Source organism: Theropithecus gelada, chromosome 12, assembly GCF_003255815.1.
Source record: "Theropithecus gelada isolate Dixy chromosome 12, Tgel_1.0, whole genome shotgun sequence".
NCBI lineage: Eukaryota > Metazoa > Chordata > Mammalia > Primates > Cercopithecidae > Theropithecus > Theropithecus gelada.
In genome coordinates, this window is record NC_037680.1 from 74,556,683 (window position 1) to 74,576,907 (window position 20,225).

Below are 20,225 nucleotides of genomic sequence, written 5' to 3' on the forward strand. Positions count from 1 at the left end.
AAGGACATATCTAGACCAGATGTAATACAACTGTCATTGGGCTATAGGGAATGCCATGCACGTAGAAGGCAGGGTGAATTGTGCCCCTGGAGTTGTGTAACAAGGGACAGATGCCATGAAAAACCATTTACTTGCTAAAATCCAGCACTGTGGAGGTGATGAAGCAGTTGAAGCCGTTTTTGTGATCAGTTCACTCTATGGTATACTGTTGTTATTGTGTTTGCACTTTTGTTCTGGCATGTTTGCAGAATTACTTTTTGGACGGATCAAGTAACCAATAATTTGAGCAACAATTTAACAGTAACTTTTTAGAGCGAAACCTTACCAACCAAATACCAGAATATATTTAAAAAATATTCTACTAATATTCGTGACTATCTTGATAGCCTTTGCTGTGGGGTTTGGGCCATCCTCTGTCTTTCAAGCTGTTATAAATGATATTTTTTGAAATGGGAATAGCATAAATTGGTCAGGTAGAGAGTTCTATAGAAGCTCCTTCTGTATTCGGCTTATGACACTCATGGCGGTAGTATGAATTCAGATCTCAGGGTCATTTATTATCCATGGAAAGTTAATTTGAGATATTGGAACTTTTAAACAGTGTTTGTTTATTGTGCTAATGACAATCTATTACTAAATCTCATTTGAAATGCAATTAATTACCTTCATCACCTTGCTAAAGATTGACATTAATCTTCTGTCCTATCCTGTTAGTTCTGTTGACATAGAGGGAGATGGTCACAATGATGGGAAGGAAAGAGCAGAGAGCAGGGGAATCAGCAAGCAGTGACTGCTATTATTTTATTGAATGGTTCTTTTATCAAAATGACTGCAAGAAAATTCTTAGAATACCAGTATCATCACACAAACCTAAATTCATAAGACTTCCTGCAGTTGAATCATATTTTTAAAGTTTAGCTTGGGGTTTTCTATTATTTAGCTCACTGGTGTTGAAGCAATTTTGTTGACATTTTCTGTAAGTGGATTAGGCTTGCAGTCATTTGCCCAAAGCAGACAGATGGCTTCTTAAACAGAGCACCCCCGTAGGAACCTATCTTATGGTATCTTCAGAAATAAAACAGGTCTGTCACAAAAGATAATGTTTGGCATTAATTTCTTTTGGTGACAAATGATTTCAGTTCATTTTTACTTTCTCCGCTGGCTTAAATGAAACAGCTGTTTTACATTTTTTATTCCAATAGGAGCAACGCTTTTGTGTTTGACACTGAACAATGTTGTAGTCTCTAAATTATGAATAAGAAAATAAGCTTTTGAGAGGGGAGGATGATGCCTTTTGGGTTTCCCCAAGGAAAGTTGCCACATTAATGAAATTGTCATTTATTGGACTAATGAGTAATGCAATCCTGGCTTTTATTCCGTCGCATTTTATTCTCTCCACTTTGTCAACTTGTCTTTTTAAGTTTCAAGGTGTTTTTGTTTCCTCACATTTTTACGAGGCAAAGGACAGTGGACTTCTCTACAACACTGTTATTTCCGTTTATATAATAGAATATTAATTGCTAACCATCATTAGAATTTTCCACGTATGGCAGGCATTGTTCTAAAGAATTTAGATGTATTATCTCTCTTAATCTCACAAAAAATCTATGAGGTGAGTACAATGATTATATCCAGTTTATGGATGAGGAAACTGAGGCACCCAGTAATCTTGCCCAAGGTCAAAAAGCTAGTAAGTCTTGGAGCCAGGATTTGAGCCCAGCTACAGTAAGAGTGGAGCTCATGCTGTAAATTCACTTATAAGAATGGTGATATGGTGACGATTCAAAGTCTCTAGTCTAGATTGTTATTCTGCGAGAGAAATGAGGAATCCTAGGCCGGGCGCGGTGGCTCAAGCCTGTAATCCCAGCACTTTGGGAGGCCGAGGCGGGTGGATCACGAGGTCAGGAGATCGAGACCATCCTGGCTAACATGGTGAAACCCCGTCTCTACTAAAAATACAAAAAACTAGCCGGGCGAGGTGGCGGGCGCCTGTAGTCCCAGCTACTCGGAGGCTGAGGCAGGAACCTGGGAGGCGGAGCTTGCAGTGAGCCGAGATCGCGCCACTGCACTCCAGCCTGGGTGACACAGCGCGAGACTCCGTCTCAAAAAAAAAAAAAAAAAAAAAAGAAATGAGGNCCATGTTAGCCAGGATGGTCTCGATCTCCTGACCTCGTGATCCGCCCGTCTCGGCCTCCCAAAGTGCTGGGATTACAGGCTTGAGCCACCGCGCCCGGCCAGAATCAGATTTATTTCTTCATCACTCCTGGGGTTCCACTCCTCAGCTTGTGTGTTCTGCCATCTTGGGCAGCCAGCTTATGTGGAAGGCTTGTGGGGGCTCATGGGTGCTGCAAGGAGAAATCGGTACAGGGGCCCTGAGAATGGACTGATGAGGCCTCACATTAGTAGCATCTTTCAAAATCATAATAATGTNTGAGAATGGACTGATGAGGCCTCACATTAGTAGCATCTTTCAAAATCATAATAATGTTCTTTTTGGCTCTGATCCGTCAGGGCTTATGATGATACCTTTGAAGTGAAAACTAGTCATTTTTTCCAGCACTTCTCCCACTCATGAATCCTCTATCATTGCTTTTGTATTTCAGTTTTCTGAAAATCTGACTCAGATTAAAATTACTAAATGCCTCCAAACCCTGTACCCACACTGAAGACAAAAGCTAGAAATCAAAATATCAGTGCAAGGATAGTATTTATGTCTGGGACATTCATGAAGTTCTATCAAGAAATTCTTTTGTAAACCAAAGAAGTCTTAAGCTAATTTTTCTCTTCTGCATTTCTAAGATCTATTTGATGACATGTGCACCATATCATGTAATGTACCTAAATTAAACAAAACACATACACACAATAAACAATATAGTGATTAAGAAAAACAAGTCTTGGCCCGGGAAGCCGCGTTATTAGTTGTTTGCTTCACACTTGTTTCTTGTGTGAACCTGGGCAATGTTTTTTTGTTTTTTGTTTTTTGTTTTTAGCTTTCTTGGGTCCATTTATTCACCTGTAAAGTTATAAAAGCAGTCCTTTGAATAGCTCAGAAATTTGAAATAGTTACTAAGAACTGTTATTTAACAGAACTCAACGATACTGTCACTAAAAGACACTTCATTGTTTTCCACTTTCAGTGTTTCTTTCAGTATAAATGTCAAGGAAACAAAATAAATCCTAAATAGAGAAAACATAAGGAAAAATGGAATGTGTTAGGCAATTTGGTGCTGTGCCATAAAGGCGGTAACCTTCCAGAACACTCTCCCATACCATGTATATCTGTATCTGTAAGACTGGAGGAGGATTCTTGCCTCTCCTCCAGGCAAGTATCAAAAAAATCCTTGTACTGCATTTCACTGATCATAAGATGCCAAGAAATAAATGAAGATGCCTGCTCATCTTGCAAATCATGGCTCTCTTGTTACATTGTGTGGGAAGGCTTGTCTAATCTCCTAGTCCTCACAGCAATACATTCTTTTCCCTCAAGTACTTAGCATAATTTAAGGTTACATATAACTTGATTTTTGTGGTTGTTTTATATATACCTGTATCCCACACTAAACTTAGGTTCTATAGGGGCAGGGATGATGTCTGTGCTCACTTTTGTACTCCCCAGAGTCCAGCCTGGTGATTCTCAATGAATTACCAGTACTGCCCCCTAGGGTGTGTTCTGGAAAATTGTGGAGGTGATTGGGAGGATTCTCTTGCCATTTATTGGAAACAGACAGAAATATTTGATGTCATGCTCTGGGCAGGACAGTACAACATAATGAAAAATTGCCCTGTGTCCTGCAAGATTTCCAATAATTCCTGCCTGAGTAAACCCTCTATATTAGTCCATTGTTATACTGCTATAAAGAACTACCTGAGACTGGGTAATTTATAAAGAAAAGAGGTTTTATTGACTCAGTCCTCCACGCTGCACAGGAGGCGTGCCTGGGGAGGCCTCAGTGAACTTACAGTCATGGCATAAGGCAAAGGGGAAGCAAGCACACTTCACGTGGTGGCAGGAAAGAGCAAGAGCTAAGGGGAAGTGCTACACACTTTCAAACAACCAGATCTCCTGAGAACTCAGTATCACAAGAACAACAAGGGGGAAATCTGCCCCCATGATCCATTCACCTCCCACCAAATCCCCTCCCGCAACACTAGGGTTTACAGTTCAACATGAGATTTGGGTGGGGACACAGAACCAAACCGTATCACCTGCTAAAATACAAATCAGAATACTTTAGTGTATGATATTAATTAATTATTATTATTTTTTACAAGAAGTTGTTTGAAGGCCAATACTTGTGTAAAAGGTAGTTATTGAGAGGTATGTCTAAATGAAATAAAGACATTGTTTCCAAACTATTGAATAATTTACTCACCTTGGGTATTTTGTCCACTTGATCGTATAATTGCTACACAGTAATATTGGAACAAAGTGGAAAGAGAGATAATGGTTTTAACTTGATGCTTTATTTTTTATTATTGATAATCCATGGTAGGCATCCGCCTGGGTCCCACAAGGATATTATCAATCACAAGAAAAATGGCCTTTGAAGTACTTTTAAAGATTTGGCAGTTTTGCTGGGCATGGTGGCTCACGCCTGTAATCCCAGCACTTTGGGAGGACGAGGCGGGTGGATCACCTGAGGTTGGGAGTTTGAGACCAGACTGACCAATATGGAGAAACTCCTTCTCTACTAAAAGTACAAAATTAGCTGGGTGTGGTGGCCCATGCCTGTAATCCCAGCTACTCGGGAGGCTGAGGCAGGAGAATTGCTTGAACCTGGGAGGTGGAGGTTGCTGTGAGCCAAGATTGCACCACTGCACTCCAGCCTGGGCAACAACAGCAAAACTCAGTCTCAAAAAAAAAAAAAAAAAAAAAAAAAAAAAAAACAGGTTCAGTAGTTTTGATGTGGTGTATGGACATTATTTACTTCCTCATTTATGGGATTATCAGCTTTTTCTTTCCACAGTGAAGGTTTGTATTTGTCTTGGCATGTTATGCCTACCTTAATTGAGGTTGTTTCTTTCCTACTTTTATTCTATGCAAATACATCCATTCTATTGCCATTATTTGTTTTCATACTAGTGTCTATCTGTACATTTGCATTGTCATTTTTCTATAAATATGCATTTTTTGTGTGGAATGGCATCTGATCTTATTTCTCTTTCATATCTAATTGCATTCATATTAAGTAGAGGTATCTGCCTACTTCAGGTTTCTGGTGTGCCTGCCTGACCATTCACATATGGTAATACATGTCATTTTATTTTAAATGACCATTCCCTTTTTCTCCTTTATATTATAGCTAGGGTATTATATCTACTTTATTTTAATAAGAAATAAATAGGTTATATTATCTATGAATTTAAGTTTAGGGTAATAAAGGAAACCTCACAAAATATTTGTTTCAAAGGGTTGGTTTTGATAGGTTGAGAACCACAGGCCAAAGTCTGGTATACAGTAAGTGTTTAACAAATATTTGTTTGCTGGATAAGTGAATGAAATGAAAACTAAGGTGCAAGTCCTCATTAATAGCTAAGAGAGACCACCATTGTTCCCAGAGTACAGGGAAGAGATGGGTGTATCTCAGTTCACATATACTTAGCTTTGAACAAGGTATAACAGGGGCAATAAATGGGAATTTGAAACATTAAATTTAGTACTTTTTTTTTTTCCCAAGATGGAGTCATGCTCTGTCACCCAGGCTGGAGTGCAGTGGCGTGATCTTGGCTCAATGCGACCTCCGCCTCCCGGGTTCAAGCAATTCTCCTGCCTCAGCCTCTTGAGTAGCTGGGATTACAGGCGTCCGCCAACACACCCAGCTAATTTTTGTACTTTTAATAGAGACGGAGTTTCACCATGTTGGCTGCGCCTGGCCCATACTTCTTTTTTAAGCTCTGGTCACCAAGTGCATCTCAATGCAGTGGGTTTTATTGAGTGATACAGATGTCTTCCTCCAGTAACAGGACCTGTTGTCAGCATTGTTGCCACTGGATTATTAATAGGTTTTTATTATATTATTATTAGTGAGTAGTGTTTAAATAATGTTGAAAGACTTCACTTATATGTAGAATTCTATATATACAAGGACATAAAAATTGTCTCCTTATATTAAAACTATTTTTAAAAACATGGCTAATAGAAGGGTTTTTTGCTTAAAATGCAGTCATTACTATTTTGAAGTAACTGGAGTCCTTCATTTCTTCAACGTTCAAGTTAGTTGACATTTCTTGATAAATAAAGCTATTGTAACAAAGAAAGCTTGATAAGAAAGCTATTGTAACAATGCAGGTGTTATTTGAGAAGGAAATGTGGGAAAAGAAGATCTTTCAAATTTAACTTTCAAATTTAATTTTCATTATGTTGAATTTTAACAGGGTATGATTTCAAAAATTTTTGAACCTTTCATATGGCTTATTAAACATGTCATCTGCTACATTTAACAATTTTCTGGGGACTCTTTGGCATTAAATTATTCTTAACATTTCTTTAAAGTGTCTTCTATACTTTATAAATTATTTTTTCTTGAGAATTAGATTCTCAGGAACTAAAAAGATGTATTTATATTCGGTTTCCATAGTTTTCAGAGGTATTCAAATTAATCAGAGTTCATGACCAATCCTAAAATACATGTCTTACATAACTAATTAAAAAATGAACTTTATATACAGTTACAAAATCCAGTGTCTCAGGTGAGCATGTCCAGTGTAATTCTCTTCACGTTCCTATACAGATTATTTTTATTGCATTATATAATAAAGATTTGAAAAGCAGAGTTTCACTTGTTTTGGGTTTAGAGTTTCAGAAGAATAACAGATAAAGCTTCACTCAGCCAAGACTGTTAAAACAGAACTACTCTACGACTATCCATCCATATTTCTTGAGTATTCATGGAGTAAAAATTTAACTTTTTAAATAGCAAGTAGAAGGCAGTTGAAATATTTGGTTGCCGAGGTGTTGCAAAACAATAAATCTGAACATTGATGACTTAGTGCAGTGGACACTTCTATTTTTGTGCAAAATTAAGGTATTTTATATGCAATTTCCTAATAGCTACACCTTTGTGCCTTTTAACTCTTGTTAACATCTTGTATATGTTTCCTTCACAGATAGGCTTTCATTCTAAAGAGCAAGAATTCCAGGCCATCTTTAATAACTTCACCCAGTATTCCAAACAGTGTAACATACCAAGAGTGTAACATCAAAAAAAAAAAAAAAAAAAAAAAAGTCTGACATGACATCAAAACATTTTTGATCTGTTGTTTTAATTTCTCAAATGGAGGACATTGTAGCAGTTGTTTTTACCTCTTCAGAGCAAAGGAGTAAACTTCTTAAATGATAGAGTCGCAAAGGATGGTTTTTGAGTTAGTAAGATGGCAGTTGTGCATAGCCCTCCACAGTATGGTCCACCAGTGTGGTCCACCAGTGGACCAAATAAAGAACTACTCATCCCACTATGATGTCCGTGACTGGTTTCTACTGCAGCACTGTCCAAGGGTGATTCCACTGTGGGTATGGATTCTCTCATGGATAAAAGAATATCAGAAAACTCAGTCTGCTGATGAGTGTGGGCTGAGAAATACCCATACGAGTTGACCTGTGGACAGAGCTGCATTTGTTTATGTGTGTAGTTTTGTATATGTGAGGGTTTTACTATTCCCAGAGTCCCAATTAGCTGCTTTAAATATTTGTGTTGTGCTCTGAAACAACCCACTCATTTCCTTTACACGTGATGAGAACACTAGTTATGATGTTCTCCTGCTCTTTTGTGTACTAATATCACAAGGGACAGTGCGGTTCATGGGAAAAGTGGTTGTGAAGGAGCCAGGGATGTCTTTTGTGAATAATTCTGCCAGATTTGTAGCCAAAACCATTTTCAGTGGTGGTGGGAGGAGGACTGCATTTCTTGGTAAAAATGGAAGTCACAGAAATCCTAAACAGCTTTTGATGGATTATAAGATATATAACTAAAAGATAATTTACGTGTAGAATTCTACCCTATTTTATGGTTAGGATATAATGAGATGTGTGTGAATTGGTTTATGTTTAGTATATTAAGTGTTCAATAAATGTTAGCTGCTGTTTAGTGTTGTCACAATATTTCTTGTCAGTAGTAAATTTATTAGTAGTAATCAAAATTGTGGAGATACATCACCACAGCAGTGCATGGCAGCCCAATTTGCAATCTAAATTGCATCAGTTATTTCCTGATTTCTAGATAATGTATTTTAATTATAAGTTAATGCAGCTGGAAAGATTTAATAAGGAATGCTTAATGTTTGTTTTTTAAATATTCACTAATCATCACTCATTTTAAATTCAGAATTTTTATAATGATCTCTGTGGCTTTGCATGAGTCCATGTCACTTTCTAAATGTGTTGGACCTGCCAATGGAGCCTTACATCCAGAAGCCAGATCACTGTGGAGGCTAAATGGTGGACATTGCTCTTGGGAGTTCTGTTAGTCTTGTTGTCCCATCAGCATCAATCTACCTGAGCTGCTCTCTATTACCCTTACTTTCTTTTGAGTTAAAGCATCCTTCTCATTTTTTTTTTCCTGAAGGATCTGCAGTACCAGAGGATACTTCAAATCCCCATGAGATTGCTAGTATAGAAATGCCGGCAGCAGCTTGGCATTTTTTTTCAAGTTGAGTGTTCAGTGATCAACTCATACATTAATTCTGCGTTTCATGTCATAACAACCCTAAACTTATTTTAGTATACAAGAAGTGTTTCCATTTCTATATCGCCAAAGAAAATGAATTCTCCCGGGGTTCCTCTTCTTCCCCTAAGACCTCTGTTTAGGGAGAATAAGATTAAAACACTTTCTTAAGAGTGACTTGTTAGATTATTTTTTAAATATATACTACAGACAAATACCTTTACATGGCTTGGCTGACCTGAATATCGTGGGGCGTGTCGGGGGATGGTTTGGGGATGAAACTGGATCAACCTCGGATCACCAGGCATTAGATTCTCATAAGGAACACACAACCTAGATCCCTTGCAGGTGCAGTTCACAATAGGGTTCACACTCCTATGAGAATCTGATGTCTCCGCTGATGTGACAGGAGGTGGAGCTCAGGCCGAAATGCTCACTCACCCACCGCTCACCTCCTGCTGTGCAGCCTGTTTCCTCACAGGTCACAGGGGCCGGTATCAGTCCATGCCCAGGGCTGGGGATACCTGCCGTACCTAATACATTTTGGAGGAAATGATATACAGGACAAAGATGTTTAGAGGGAGATCTGGTATAAGCTGGCTGGTTAAGAGAAGTTTGGGGGTGTTTGTGACAGAATAGAGAGAAAGAGATTGCTAGATGATTAGGGAAAGTTGCTGCGTATAAAATGGGAAAAAAGCCAGCATGCCAAAGGAAAATGCCAGGGTGGTGGTTGTTAACAATCAAATTCGCCCTCTCTACGATTTTCACCAGAATGTGTCTTTTCTGGTTCTGGTGCCTTGATTAGGAAGATCCAAAGAAGAGATGCAGGTTGTGATTCCTTGAACCACAGAACAGAAAGATGACTGCTATTTCTCCTTCACAAAAAAAGAGAAAACAAAAGTTTATATCGGTGTTTCAATGTACACTCTTCACAACACAGCCTTTCATGTTTGCTTCTTTTAGTAGTTAATAGTTTAATGACTTTTTTTCTGCCTGTATGGGACAGCCAGTGTGTGTTGTCTCCAGGGTTATCAGGAGATGATGTAGCTGTGTTAGTTATGCCCTGGTACAAACTGTTTTCTCCCATTGGCCATTGTTTTCTACAGAGACTGACTTCTATTTACCAGAAATGGCACAGTCTGGCATTTGGATGCCACCTCATAGAACCAATGAGACAACATTCTGGATTATTAAAATATGTTTCATGCAATGTTGTGGGAAAAGGGGATGTGAGAACTTTATGCATTAGTAGGATAAAATGATGGTTTTGCATGTTTCACTGTTCTCTTGCAATTAGGAAAGTTGCCAGTTTTTCTACTGCTATGCTTTTAAAATGCTTGATGAAACTTTCAAAACTAAATGAAAAGGAAACACTTAAAAGTAATACTCTGAAAATGAAGGAGGATATAATCTCATTACTAATAGATTATTTTTAAAGGAATCTTTCCATTTGTAAAAATAGTAGTACATATACATTATACATATCTCTGTAAAACAGACTCCAGTAGATGCATTTTAAATATTAGTCAAATTCTTAATAAAATATAGATAGTACCAAGATACTTATTATATATAGTAGCAGATAATGTTAACCACTTTCCAAATCACCTTATAGCATTGTGATTCCTATACTTATGATCATTTAAATCATAAAGAGCCCTTCAACATATTGTCTTTAATCTTAGAACTGTGAGGAAGGCTGAAGGATATTTTCATCATTTTTGCAGAAGAGAAAATGGCCCGGATAAAAATTGGTGGAAGATGCTCTGACCCTCGTCCTCGCCAGTGTGTTCTTGCTCTGCCCTGTCTTCTGATTCCGGATGCTATCTCTAAGTTGTGTCAGGCTGTGTCACATGGGCAATACTTTTCTTTTTATCTGCATTGCTTCCATGGGTAACAATGAATAGGAGTCTTTAGGGTGCGTTGCAGAGAGTGCCTGCTTTGCTGTTAAAAGATGCCTATCAGGTAGTGGTTAAAACCACAGACCCTGGAGCCAGCTGCTGGACTTTAAGCTCCAGCTCTACCACTTAGCAACTGTGTGACTTTGGGAAGGGTGATTGTGCTTTGGGCCTCAGTTTTTTTAATCAGTAAATTGAGAATAATGAAAGTACCTATCTCATAGGTATGTTGTAATGAATGATTGAATGCACATATATAAAGCACAAAGAGTGACCACACCGAGCAAGTGCTTCATATGTTGGTCTGTTGTTATTATTGCTGAAGAGTTGCACTTTTCAAAGTGGATGTGACTTCACTTATTGTTTTTTAACTTTATGTTCTGGGATACATGTGCAGAATGTGCAGGTTTGTTGAGCAGACTCATTCATGATGTCTAACCTGTTTAAGAACAGACTTCCCAAAGTCTGCTGGTATAGTGGATGTTTTTTCTTTAGAAAATATATCTCTCACTGACAGAGTCTTTAGGCTCTAATCTCTAGTCTTTAGTCTCAGACTAGATTGTGAACATGGTGTGGGGAATAGAGCACTGATCCAGGAGGCTGAAGGCCTGAACTTTAGTCCCAGCTCTGCTATTAACCAGCTGTGACCTTGGGCCAGTCAATTAACCTTATCAGGCTCAGCTTCATTTCTCCTCATGAGAAGGCAGAACTATCCACCTCCAACTCTTCTTTCAAAATCCCATACCATAATTGATGTACTTGAGAAGAAGTCCGCTTTAACACAAACATCAGGCAAAGTCCAACTATTTAATCATCCCATATAATTAAAAGCTGCTATTAGAAGGATTTAGCTTTTTTTTTTTTTTTTTTTTTTTACAAAGGATAGAATTGGCAGGTGCACGTTTAGGTTTTGAGAAATAAAATATTCCAAGCTTTTGTAAAATACAAGTTTCTTCGTACATCCTAAGGAAAAAACACTTATCAAATTAAAAATATAGAATGGCCTTTCATAAAATAGGTGAATTATCCTTTCTCTGACCCTCTGCTTTGTAGAATAATGCTCCAGCAATCGTCATAACCCCACATCCTTCATATTGTCCTTTACTTTCAAGGTCACACTTTCAGGCACTGCCGTGAGAATGGAGAGGAGAGGGAAGAAGCTACTTCCTCCTCTGTCTATGCACCATAGACACCTGTCCCCGCTCCCCCACACTCAGTCTTTCAGCCGTTGGGCCAGTACCAGCATATGCACTTTACCATTGTAACAATGAAGTAAAATAAGAAATAAAAATAGCAGGAAAAGAGCTCTGTTGGGCACTGATGTAAATGACAGCTAATGTGTTCCTGTAATCTTCATTTCCTTTTTGTTTTGATTAACATGTTGAGCTTCTGTAGATTCTTCTTCTCCATCTGCCAGGTGGGAACATCGTCTTCAGGATGATGGGAAAGGCAGAAGTAATGTGGGTAACTAATAATTTAACAACAGGCAGATTGCAAGGATGACCCAATATATTAAAAAAAACCAGCTCACCAAGCATGAGGGTATGTGACTTTACAGAAGACACTTTGCTTTGTAAGCTCTTGTACAGAGGGGGAGATTTTATTTTCAGTTCTTTAAGGAAGAGCTTCTTTCCTTGTTTTCTCCCGAGACTAGGAATGCTGGATCTGGGTGGGGTAGGTATTGCAGCAGTGTGCAGAGTCTCACACCATATGGTGATGGAAGAGTTGATGTCCTCAGCACATAAAGAGGAGGGTTCCTCACAACAAGAATCTCAACAGACTGCCAGCAACCACATAGCCAGTTGGTCAGGCTCAGGTTGAGGTACTTGGCTTAACAAGCAAAGTCACTTAATAATGTTAGAAAAGAACCTTGGGTTAAACCCTGGAAAAGTGAGCTTGTAGGTCTGGGTCTGTTTCCTTATTCAGCAATGGGCAGTAAGGACACAGAGTGATGTCACTCAGCACATTCCTGGCCCATAACTGTCTTCTTTCATGCCTATTTTTTTCTGTTTGTAGGGCCAAGGAGATCTGTTGAAGAATGCCAAGAATGAAGCTTTAGAAAACATGAAGCAGATCCAGCTGGCATGCTTGTCCTGTGGACTGAGTAAAGCCCCCAGCAGCAGTGCTGAGGCCAAGAGCAAGCGCAGCCTGGAAGCCATAGAGGAGAAGGAAAGCAGTGAGGAGAATGGGAAGCTGTGACTGGGCATTATTGACACGTTCACCCATCTTATCAAGGACTCTGGTTTCTCATTCTTGTTTTCTTTCTTTAAATGTTTTAGAAGTTCACAAAATCATGCCCTCTATGGGGTATTGGATATAGATATTTTCACAATGTCAGTAGTTTAGTGTAGTTAATTTATCTAAATTAAAGCCTTTAGTATCAGTATTTTAAATTCTGAGACAAGTGTCAACACCCCTGTGTGGATGCCTGTGAAAGAGGGTGTGTGTGTGTGTGGGTGTGTGTGGCAGAGAGAGAGAGAGAGAGAAATTCTGTTACAATGTATTCCGTGTTGCATTATTCATTTAGTGAGTTTTTCCTTGATCATTTTGGGACAATTGTGTTCATCTGAAATTCTGAAGAGCACTTACTGTAACCTGCCGCTGTGTTTAATTTTACTTCTCTGCCTTTGACATTTAATTTAGTGATCATAGCATAGTTTATTATTGAAGGAAGCCAAATTTATCAAAGCATAGATGTTTTGGTAGATTAAATATAGATTAGAAAAATTCCTAAGAATCAGAGTAGAAATAAAAGTGAATGAAAGATTAAACAGATGATCAGAATTTCTAGAAAGATTAGCAAAGTCATTTCTTCAGTTAGAAAACTTTAAAAAATATTTATTAAATAAAATCAAACTTTAGGAAGTTTTCTGTAGTCATTTACTAAGCATATTATTTCACTAGAAAAGCTGATCATAGGTGAATTTATACCTACCTGTGTGGTACTCTGAAACACACTGAAAGCTCTGTTGCAATTAGGATTTTGATGTGACAATAATATTGTTGTATAATTTCAAGATTTGTAGGAAGGTCTCATTCTTCCAAACTGAGAGTCTAGCACTCATTTTCTGTAACAGATATGGCAGCTTAGAGGTCTTGGCTTTATTTGTTTGTAATTTAGGGTACTAAATTTAAATTTAAAGATATTGTTCAAAGAATATCATGTCATCACATTGAGCTGATATAAATTCTGTGGGTCAGATAATATCTTTGTGATAATTGAAGAACTAACCATTTACCAAACATCTATGATATAACCCTAACACACGCAGAAAAGCATATGTGCAAAAAGAAATGACAAATTAGGGTACATTTATAATTGCATCTAGATAATTTTTACCCTAATGTCTTCATAAAGTACTTGAGTGTAATGTTTGTTACCTCCAACAGAACTAGATGTTCTATGGTTATGAAAGAATATATTTATTTAAAACATTGCTTTTATTTTGAAAAGCTTCTTAATTAATTTGATTAACAAATATGCTAATTTGGGGAAACCTAGAGAAGATAATTGTTGAAATTTTGCAAATATAAACATCTCCTATAGCTTCTGTGTTAAGTTATTTCTGACTTCTTAACACTATTACGTTCATGTTGCACATTACTGAAAGAGTAAAGATATGATAAAAACACTTATTGTTTTCTTTTATTGCAAATTGAAAAAGCAAAGCTAATGAAAATGAGTTACTACATCAAAAATATCTTAAAGAGTTTGCTATTTCCATGGACCAGATATGATGAAATTATTCCCTGGGTTTAAAACTGGGCACTCGAGGAGGAGGTACCTGAAGTCATTTGAAGGCAAGTTTCCAATGATACTATAATGACCTGAAAAAATTTCTTTACCCTCTATTATATTTAACTTGCTGGTGGGAGGAATAGTGGAATGCAGTTGTTAAGCCCTTTGCGGTGAAAAAGAGGTTCTAAAGACAGAAACAAAACCCACCTCACATCAGCTAATTGGTTGATTTTACTAGTGTACCTCTTCATCTACTTGAATTCCATTTGGTAAATCCATGTCTTTACTGGATATACAGTTAGGCGGGAAGAGAAGACAAAGGATGGCAAATGCTCAAACGATATTTATACATTTATTTACTCCAGAGTCAAATCCAATCCTTGGAAGTAGCTTCCCTAGTTTATTTTATTTGTCCTAGAGCTCTACTCACACTTAGGACCTACCCAACACTTCTCGAAAACATAACATGGATTCTGCCTCATCTGATGCTACTGCTGGCAGTGGGTCGTCAGCCATACTCTGCTTCATTCCACTGGGTGTCCTTGCTAGATGAGGAGTGAGATGTGGAGCAAGGAGGAGCTTTGGATTCTGGGAGTGGAGCAGTGGCAAGGGAAAAGTCTAGCCTCCTGTAATGTTGCTGTCTCCAGATAGAATAGCAAAAACAAACAATGTTTTTGTGTGTGTATTATGCCTCCATGACATTGTTACATTCTATGAGGAGCATCTGCCTCCTTTCTAGACTTGAACTGTGGTAGAAAAAGCCCCCTTCTCTCTTCTATCTACTTAGATTTGGTGATGCTAGGAACGTAGTGTTTTAGATATTAATTCTATTTTTATTTATTCATATTTACATCACCAGTGGGATCTGAGGTGGTGATGACAGGTATTATCACTGGCATTTTACAGGTGAGAAAGCCCAAGGCCATTGAGGTATAAATGGAATAACTGGTTTTGAACTCGGGTCTGTCTGATTTCATGTGCAAGATTATATACTTAGTGATTTTGATTTTAAATTTATTCTCAACATTTTAAACCAGACTATTAACTCTTACCTTTATAACTACAGATACAAAGAGCTGTATCATTTATTTTCTGAATATAAAATATCAATGGTCAATATAAAAATACAAAAATAGAGAACTATATACAACAGAAAAGCAAAATTACCCACTATTAACATTTTGATTTATATCCGTTTAGACACTGTTTAGAGTTTATACATACATGTAAATATGCTTTTATTTTAACAAAATTGAGATATTATATAAACTGTTTGTAGCAGGGTGTTTAAAATTTTAACAATATGTTATGGATATCTTTCTATGTCAATAAATGTGTATTTACATTAGAGTTCCAAGCCTTTGAACTGAATCTAGTCCAAAAACGATGTGTTTTATTTGGTCATTGAACATTTAAAAACAATGTTTAAGCAATAGACAGCTTTTGAAATTCAGAAAATGTTACGTACAATTCAATGTCCTGCGTGTTTTAAAATACTGGATAATCTAACAACAGAGGACACCTCCCACTCCCCACCTCACAACCACCACACATATACTTTCTTGCTTGGCATCAATTAATTGAAACTGCCCTCTCCAAAAGGGGCATATGCTGTCCAATTTTCTAGAGAGTCTTTTCATTCATTTATGTTACATCTGGACCCTGTGGACATGATAGGTGGTGAAACTTGATGAAAATTATCATTTATTGAGAGGCAAAATGAGAGAGTTGCTTGAGGCCAGGAATTGAGACTAGCCTGGGAAACAAAGTAAGACTTTGTCTTTAAAAAAATTTAAAAAATTTAATGATCATTTATAATAATTACATAGTATCTTATTATATGGCTTACCAGAATATATTTAACCGATCTCCTATTGTTAGACTTTACTCACCTAATATCTTGTTATACAAACATTCCAGTAATAAAATCAATTTTTGCAAAGTTGTTCAACTTTTTCTTTGGGATACATTTCTAAAAGTGGAATTCTTGGGTCAAAGGCTACAGAGATTTTTTGTTTTGGTTTGGTTTTGGTTTTTAGGGATTTTGAGATACATTGCCAAATAGTCTCTGGAAAACTTGTTCAATTTAAAACCCCACCAGGAGTTTATGAGAGTGCTCAAATCTTTGCTAATGCTAAATTTAATTTTTCTTATTTTCGTCTTTGCCAATCTTCTAAGTTACAAAAATCTTATTTCTCTTTATCTTTAATCTAGAATGAGATTGGATGCATATTAATATGTTCATTGACTCTAAATAATCTCATTAAAAGTAAAAACTTTCATACTCCAAAGGATACTACCAAGAAAGTGAAAATAGAAACCACAGAACAGGTTTGCAGGTCATATATCTGATAGAGACTGGCGTCCAAAATTTATAAAGAACTATTACTTATTAAAAAGAAAACCAAATTTTTAAAAACTGGACAAAGGATTGGAATAGACTTTTCTTCCAAGAAGATATGCAAACAGGAAATAAGCACATAGAAACATGCTAAAGATCATTAACAACTAAGATCGCATAAATCATAGCCACAATTAGATATTACTTCACACCAAATAGGTTGGCTATAATAAGAAAAAGACAGATAATAACAAGTGTTAGCAAGGATGTGGAGAAATTGGAACCATCCTACCCTGCTGGTGGAAATGTCAAATAGTCCAGCTGCTTTGGAAAATAGCTTGGCACTTCCTCAAAAGGTTAAAAAAACACGGAGTTACCATATGACCCAGAAATTCTACTGTTAGATTTCTACCCAAGAGAAATGAAAATATATGTGCACACAAAAGCTTGTACACAAATGTTCATGGCAGCATTATTTATAATAGTCAAAAGTAGAAACAATCCAAATGTCTATCAACTGATGAAAGGATAAACAAAAATTACATATTCATACATTGGATTACTCAACAATAAAAAGAAATGAAGTACTGATACATGCTACAAGAGTATACCTTGAAAACATTATGCTAAGTGAAGGAAATCAGGCACAAAGGCCACATATTATACAGTTCCATTTTTATAAAATATCCAGAATAGGCAAATCAATAGAGATAGAAAGTAGACTAATGATTGCCAGTGGCTGTGGGGGTCTGGGAGTGACTGCTAATGGGTATGAGTTTTCTTATTGGTGTGATGAAAATGTTCTGGAATTAGAAATAATGGTGATGTTTGTTTACATAATTTGTGAATGTACTAAAAGCTATTTAATTGTATATTTTAAAGAGTGAATTTTATGGTATGTAAATTACCTCAGTAAAAGGGTTATAAAAGGAGAAATAAAAAGAGAATTTAAACAATGAACAGAGTATCAGAGAATAGTGAAATAGCTTCAGGAATCTAATATATATGAAACTGGAGAGAAGAGCAGGAAAGAAGAAAATTTGAAGAAATAATGGCTAAAAAAATTCTCTTTTGTAATGAAAACTATAACCCCAAGATCCAAGAATCTCAAAAATTTCAAGGACAAGAAACATGAGACAAACAAGTTAGTCTGTTTTGTGCTGCTGTAATAGAATGTCACAGATTGTGTAATTTACAAAGAAAATAAGTTTATTTGGTTTACAGTTCTGGAGGCTGAGAAGTCCAAGAGCATGGCTGTGGCATCTGCTGAGTGTAATTCCATGCCAGAAGGGGAAAAGGTGGAAGGTCAAGAGAGCCCATATGAAGGAGGTTTTGCTATTATAACAAAGTCACCTCCTCTACAGCTACCCCACTCCAATGATAACACCCTTCATGAGGGTGGAGCCCTCATGACCCAATTACCCCTTATTTGGCCCCACTTCCCAACACTCTGGCATTGGGAATCCAATTAAGTTTCCAACACATGAGTTTTGGTGACACCTTCAAACCATTGCAACAACCAAGGCATATCATAGCCAAATAGTTCAAAAGTAGTGATAATGAGATAATCTTAAAAGCAGTCAGTAAAAAAAGACATGCACAGAGAAAATAAGAAAGATAGCATATGTCTTATTGTTACCATGCAAATGAGATGCCAGTGGAGTAACTTCTTTAAAGTATTGAAAACGAAGCAAAAACTGTAATCCTAGAATTCTATACCCAGTAAAAATGAATTCTAGAATTCTATACCTATTCAAAAATGAAAGTTATACAAAAAAAATTTCAAAAGTTGAATTCATCACCAATAGACTTACATTATAAGAAATGTTAAAGGAAATCCTTCAGGCTGAAGGAAAATGATGCCAGGTCAAAATATGGATGAACAAAAACAGATGAAGAGAGAGAGCTAGAAATAGTAACTGCAGGGATAAATATGGCTGGCCCTTTGTATCTAGGGGTTGTGCATCTGTGGATTGAACCAATAATGGATTAAAAATACTTTAAAAAATCGATAAAAATAACAACACAAAATTAAATACAAATAAAAATACAGTACAATTATTTACATAGCATTTACATTTAATTGGGTATTATAAGTAGTCTAGGGATAATTTAAGGTATACAGGAAGACATATAAAGGTTATATGCAAACACCATGTTATTTTATGAAAGAGACTTGAACATCTAAGGATTTTGGTATTTGCAAGGCGTGAATGGGGCATTTGCAAGTGATGAATGAGGAGGCCTGGAACCAATCTTCTGCTGATATTGAGGTACAACTGTAAAAGGTGTACTACTTAAATCTCTTATTGTATTGTAACTTGTATAAGTAATGAAATTAAAAGGCAGAAATTGTCAGACTGAATAAAATGAAAAGGCCAAATAATATGCTGCTTACAAGAAATGCAATTCAAATATAAGGACACAATTAGTTTAAAGGAAAAGAATTGGAAAAGATATACTATGACAACACAAGTCAAAAGAAAGCTGCTGTGGATATATTAATATCAGATGTAGCGGATTTCAGAGCAATGAATATTGCCAGGGATAAAGAAAGGTATTACATAATAATTAAGGCATCAATTAATCAAGAAGATGTAATAATCCGAAGCATTTATGCAACTAATATCGGAGCTTCAAAATACATGAAGCAAAAACCAGTGGAATTGATAGGAGAAACACACAATTACACAATTATAGTCAGAATTTTCAATATCTTTCTCAATAGAACAACTAGACAGGAAATCATTAAGGATATAGATTATTTAAATTATATGATCAACTACCTCGACATAATTGACATTTATGGAACACTCCACCACCAACAGCAGAGTACATATTATTTTCAAGTACACAGAAAGCAGTTACCAATATAGACCATATTCTGGATCATAAAACACATCTCAATAAATTTAAAAGAATTAATGTTATATAAAGTATGTGCTCTGACCACAAAGGAATTAGAGATCAATAAAAGAAATATTTTTGAAAAATCTCAACATATTTGAAAACTAAATAACTCATTTCTAAATAACTCCTGTGTCAAAGAAGAAATTAAAAAGGAAATCAGAAAGTACTTTGAATTTAAGTGTCAAACATCAAAATTCATGGGATAACACTAACACTATACTTAGGAAATTTATAGCAATTAACACCTGTATTAGAAAAAAAGAAATTTCCCAAATCAAAGACTTCCATTTTCATCTTAAGAAACTAGAAAAAAGAGAGAAAATTAAGTTCAAAATAGAAACAAGAATAAAGATTAGAGTAGAAATAAGACAGAAAACAAACAATAGAGAAAATCAATAAAACAAAAAGGTTGAATTTTTGGGAGGATCAATAAAATTAGTAAACCTCTAATTAAACAAAGAAGAAAAGGAACACTCAAATTACCAACATCAAGAGTAAGATCAGACATCATTTCAATATTGAATCAAAAAAAGGAGTGAGAATATATCACTCCAAATTTTAAGGATATTAAAAGGATAGTAGACAAACATTATGAAGACTTTCTGCCTATAAATTCTACAACTTCATGAAATGGGCAAATTGCTTAAAAGACACAAATTGCCAAATCTCAAAAT

General features: G+C 36.3%; 1 protein-coding gene across 2 annotated transcripts in view; it reads left to right on the forward strand.

The window, feature by feature from the left end:
- PLCL1 (phospholipase C like 1 (inactive)) overlaps positions 1-15,667 on the forward strand; it is a 347,991-nt gene extending 332,324 nt beyond the window's left edge. For both annotated transcript variants that reach the window (XM_025404716.1, XM_025404715.1), the window contains one exon: positions 12,578-15,667. In XM_025404716.1, coding sequence (XP_025260501.1) covers positions 12,578-12,760 — 183 coding nt within the window. In that variant the 3' untranslated portion in view covers positions 12,761-15,667. The remainder of the gene's footprint in view (positions 1-12,577) is intronic.
- The last annotated feature ends 4,558 nt before the right edge of the window (positions 15,668-20,225 follow it).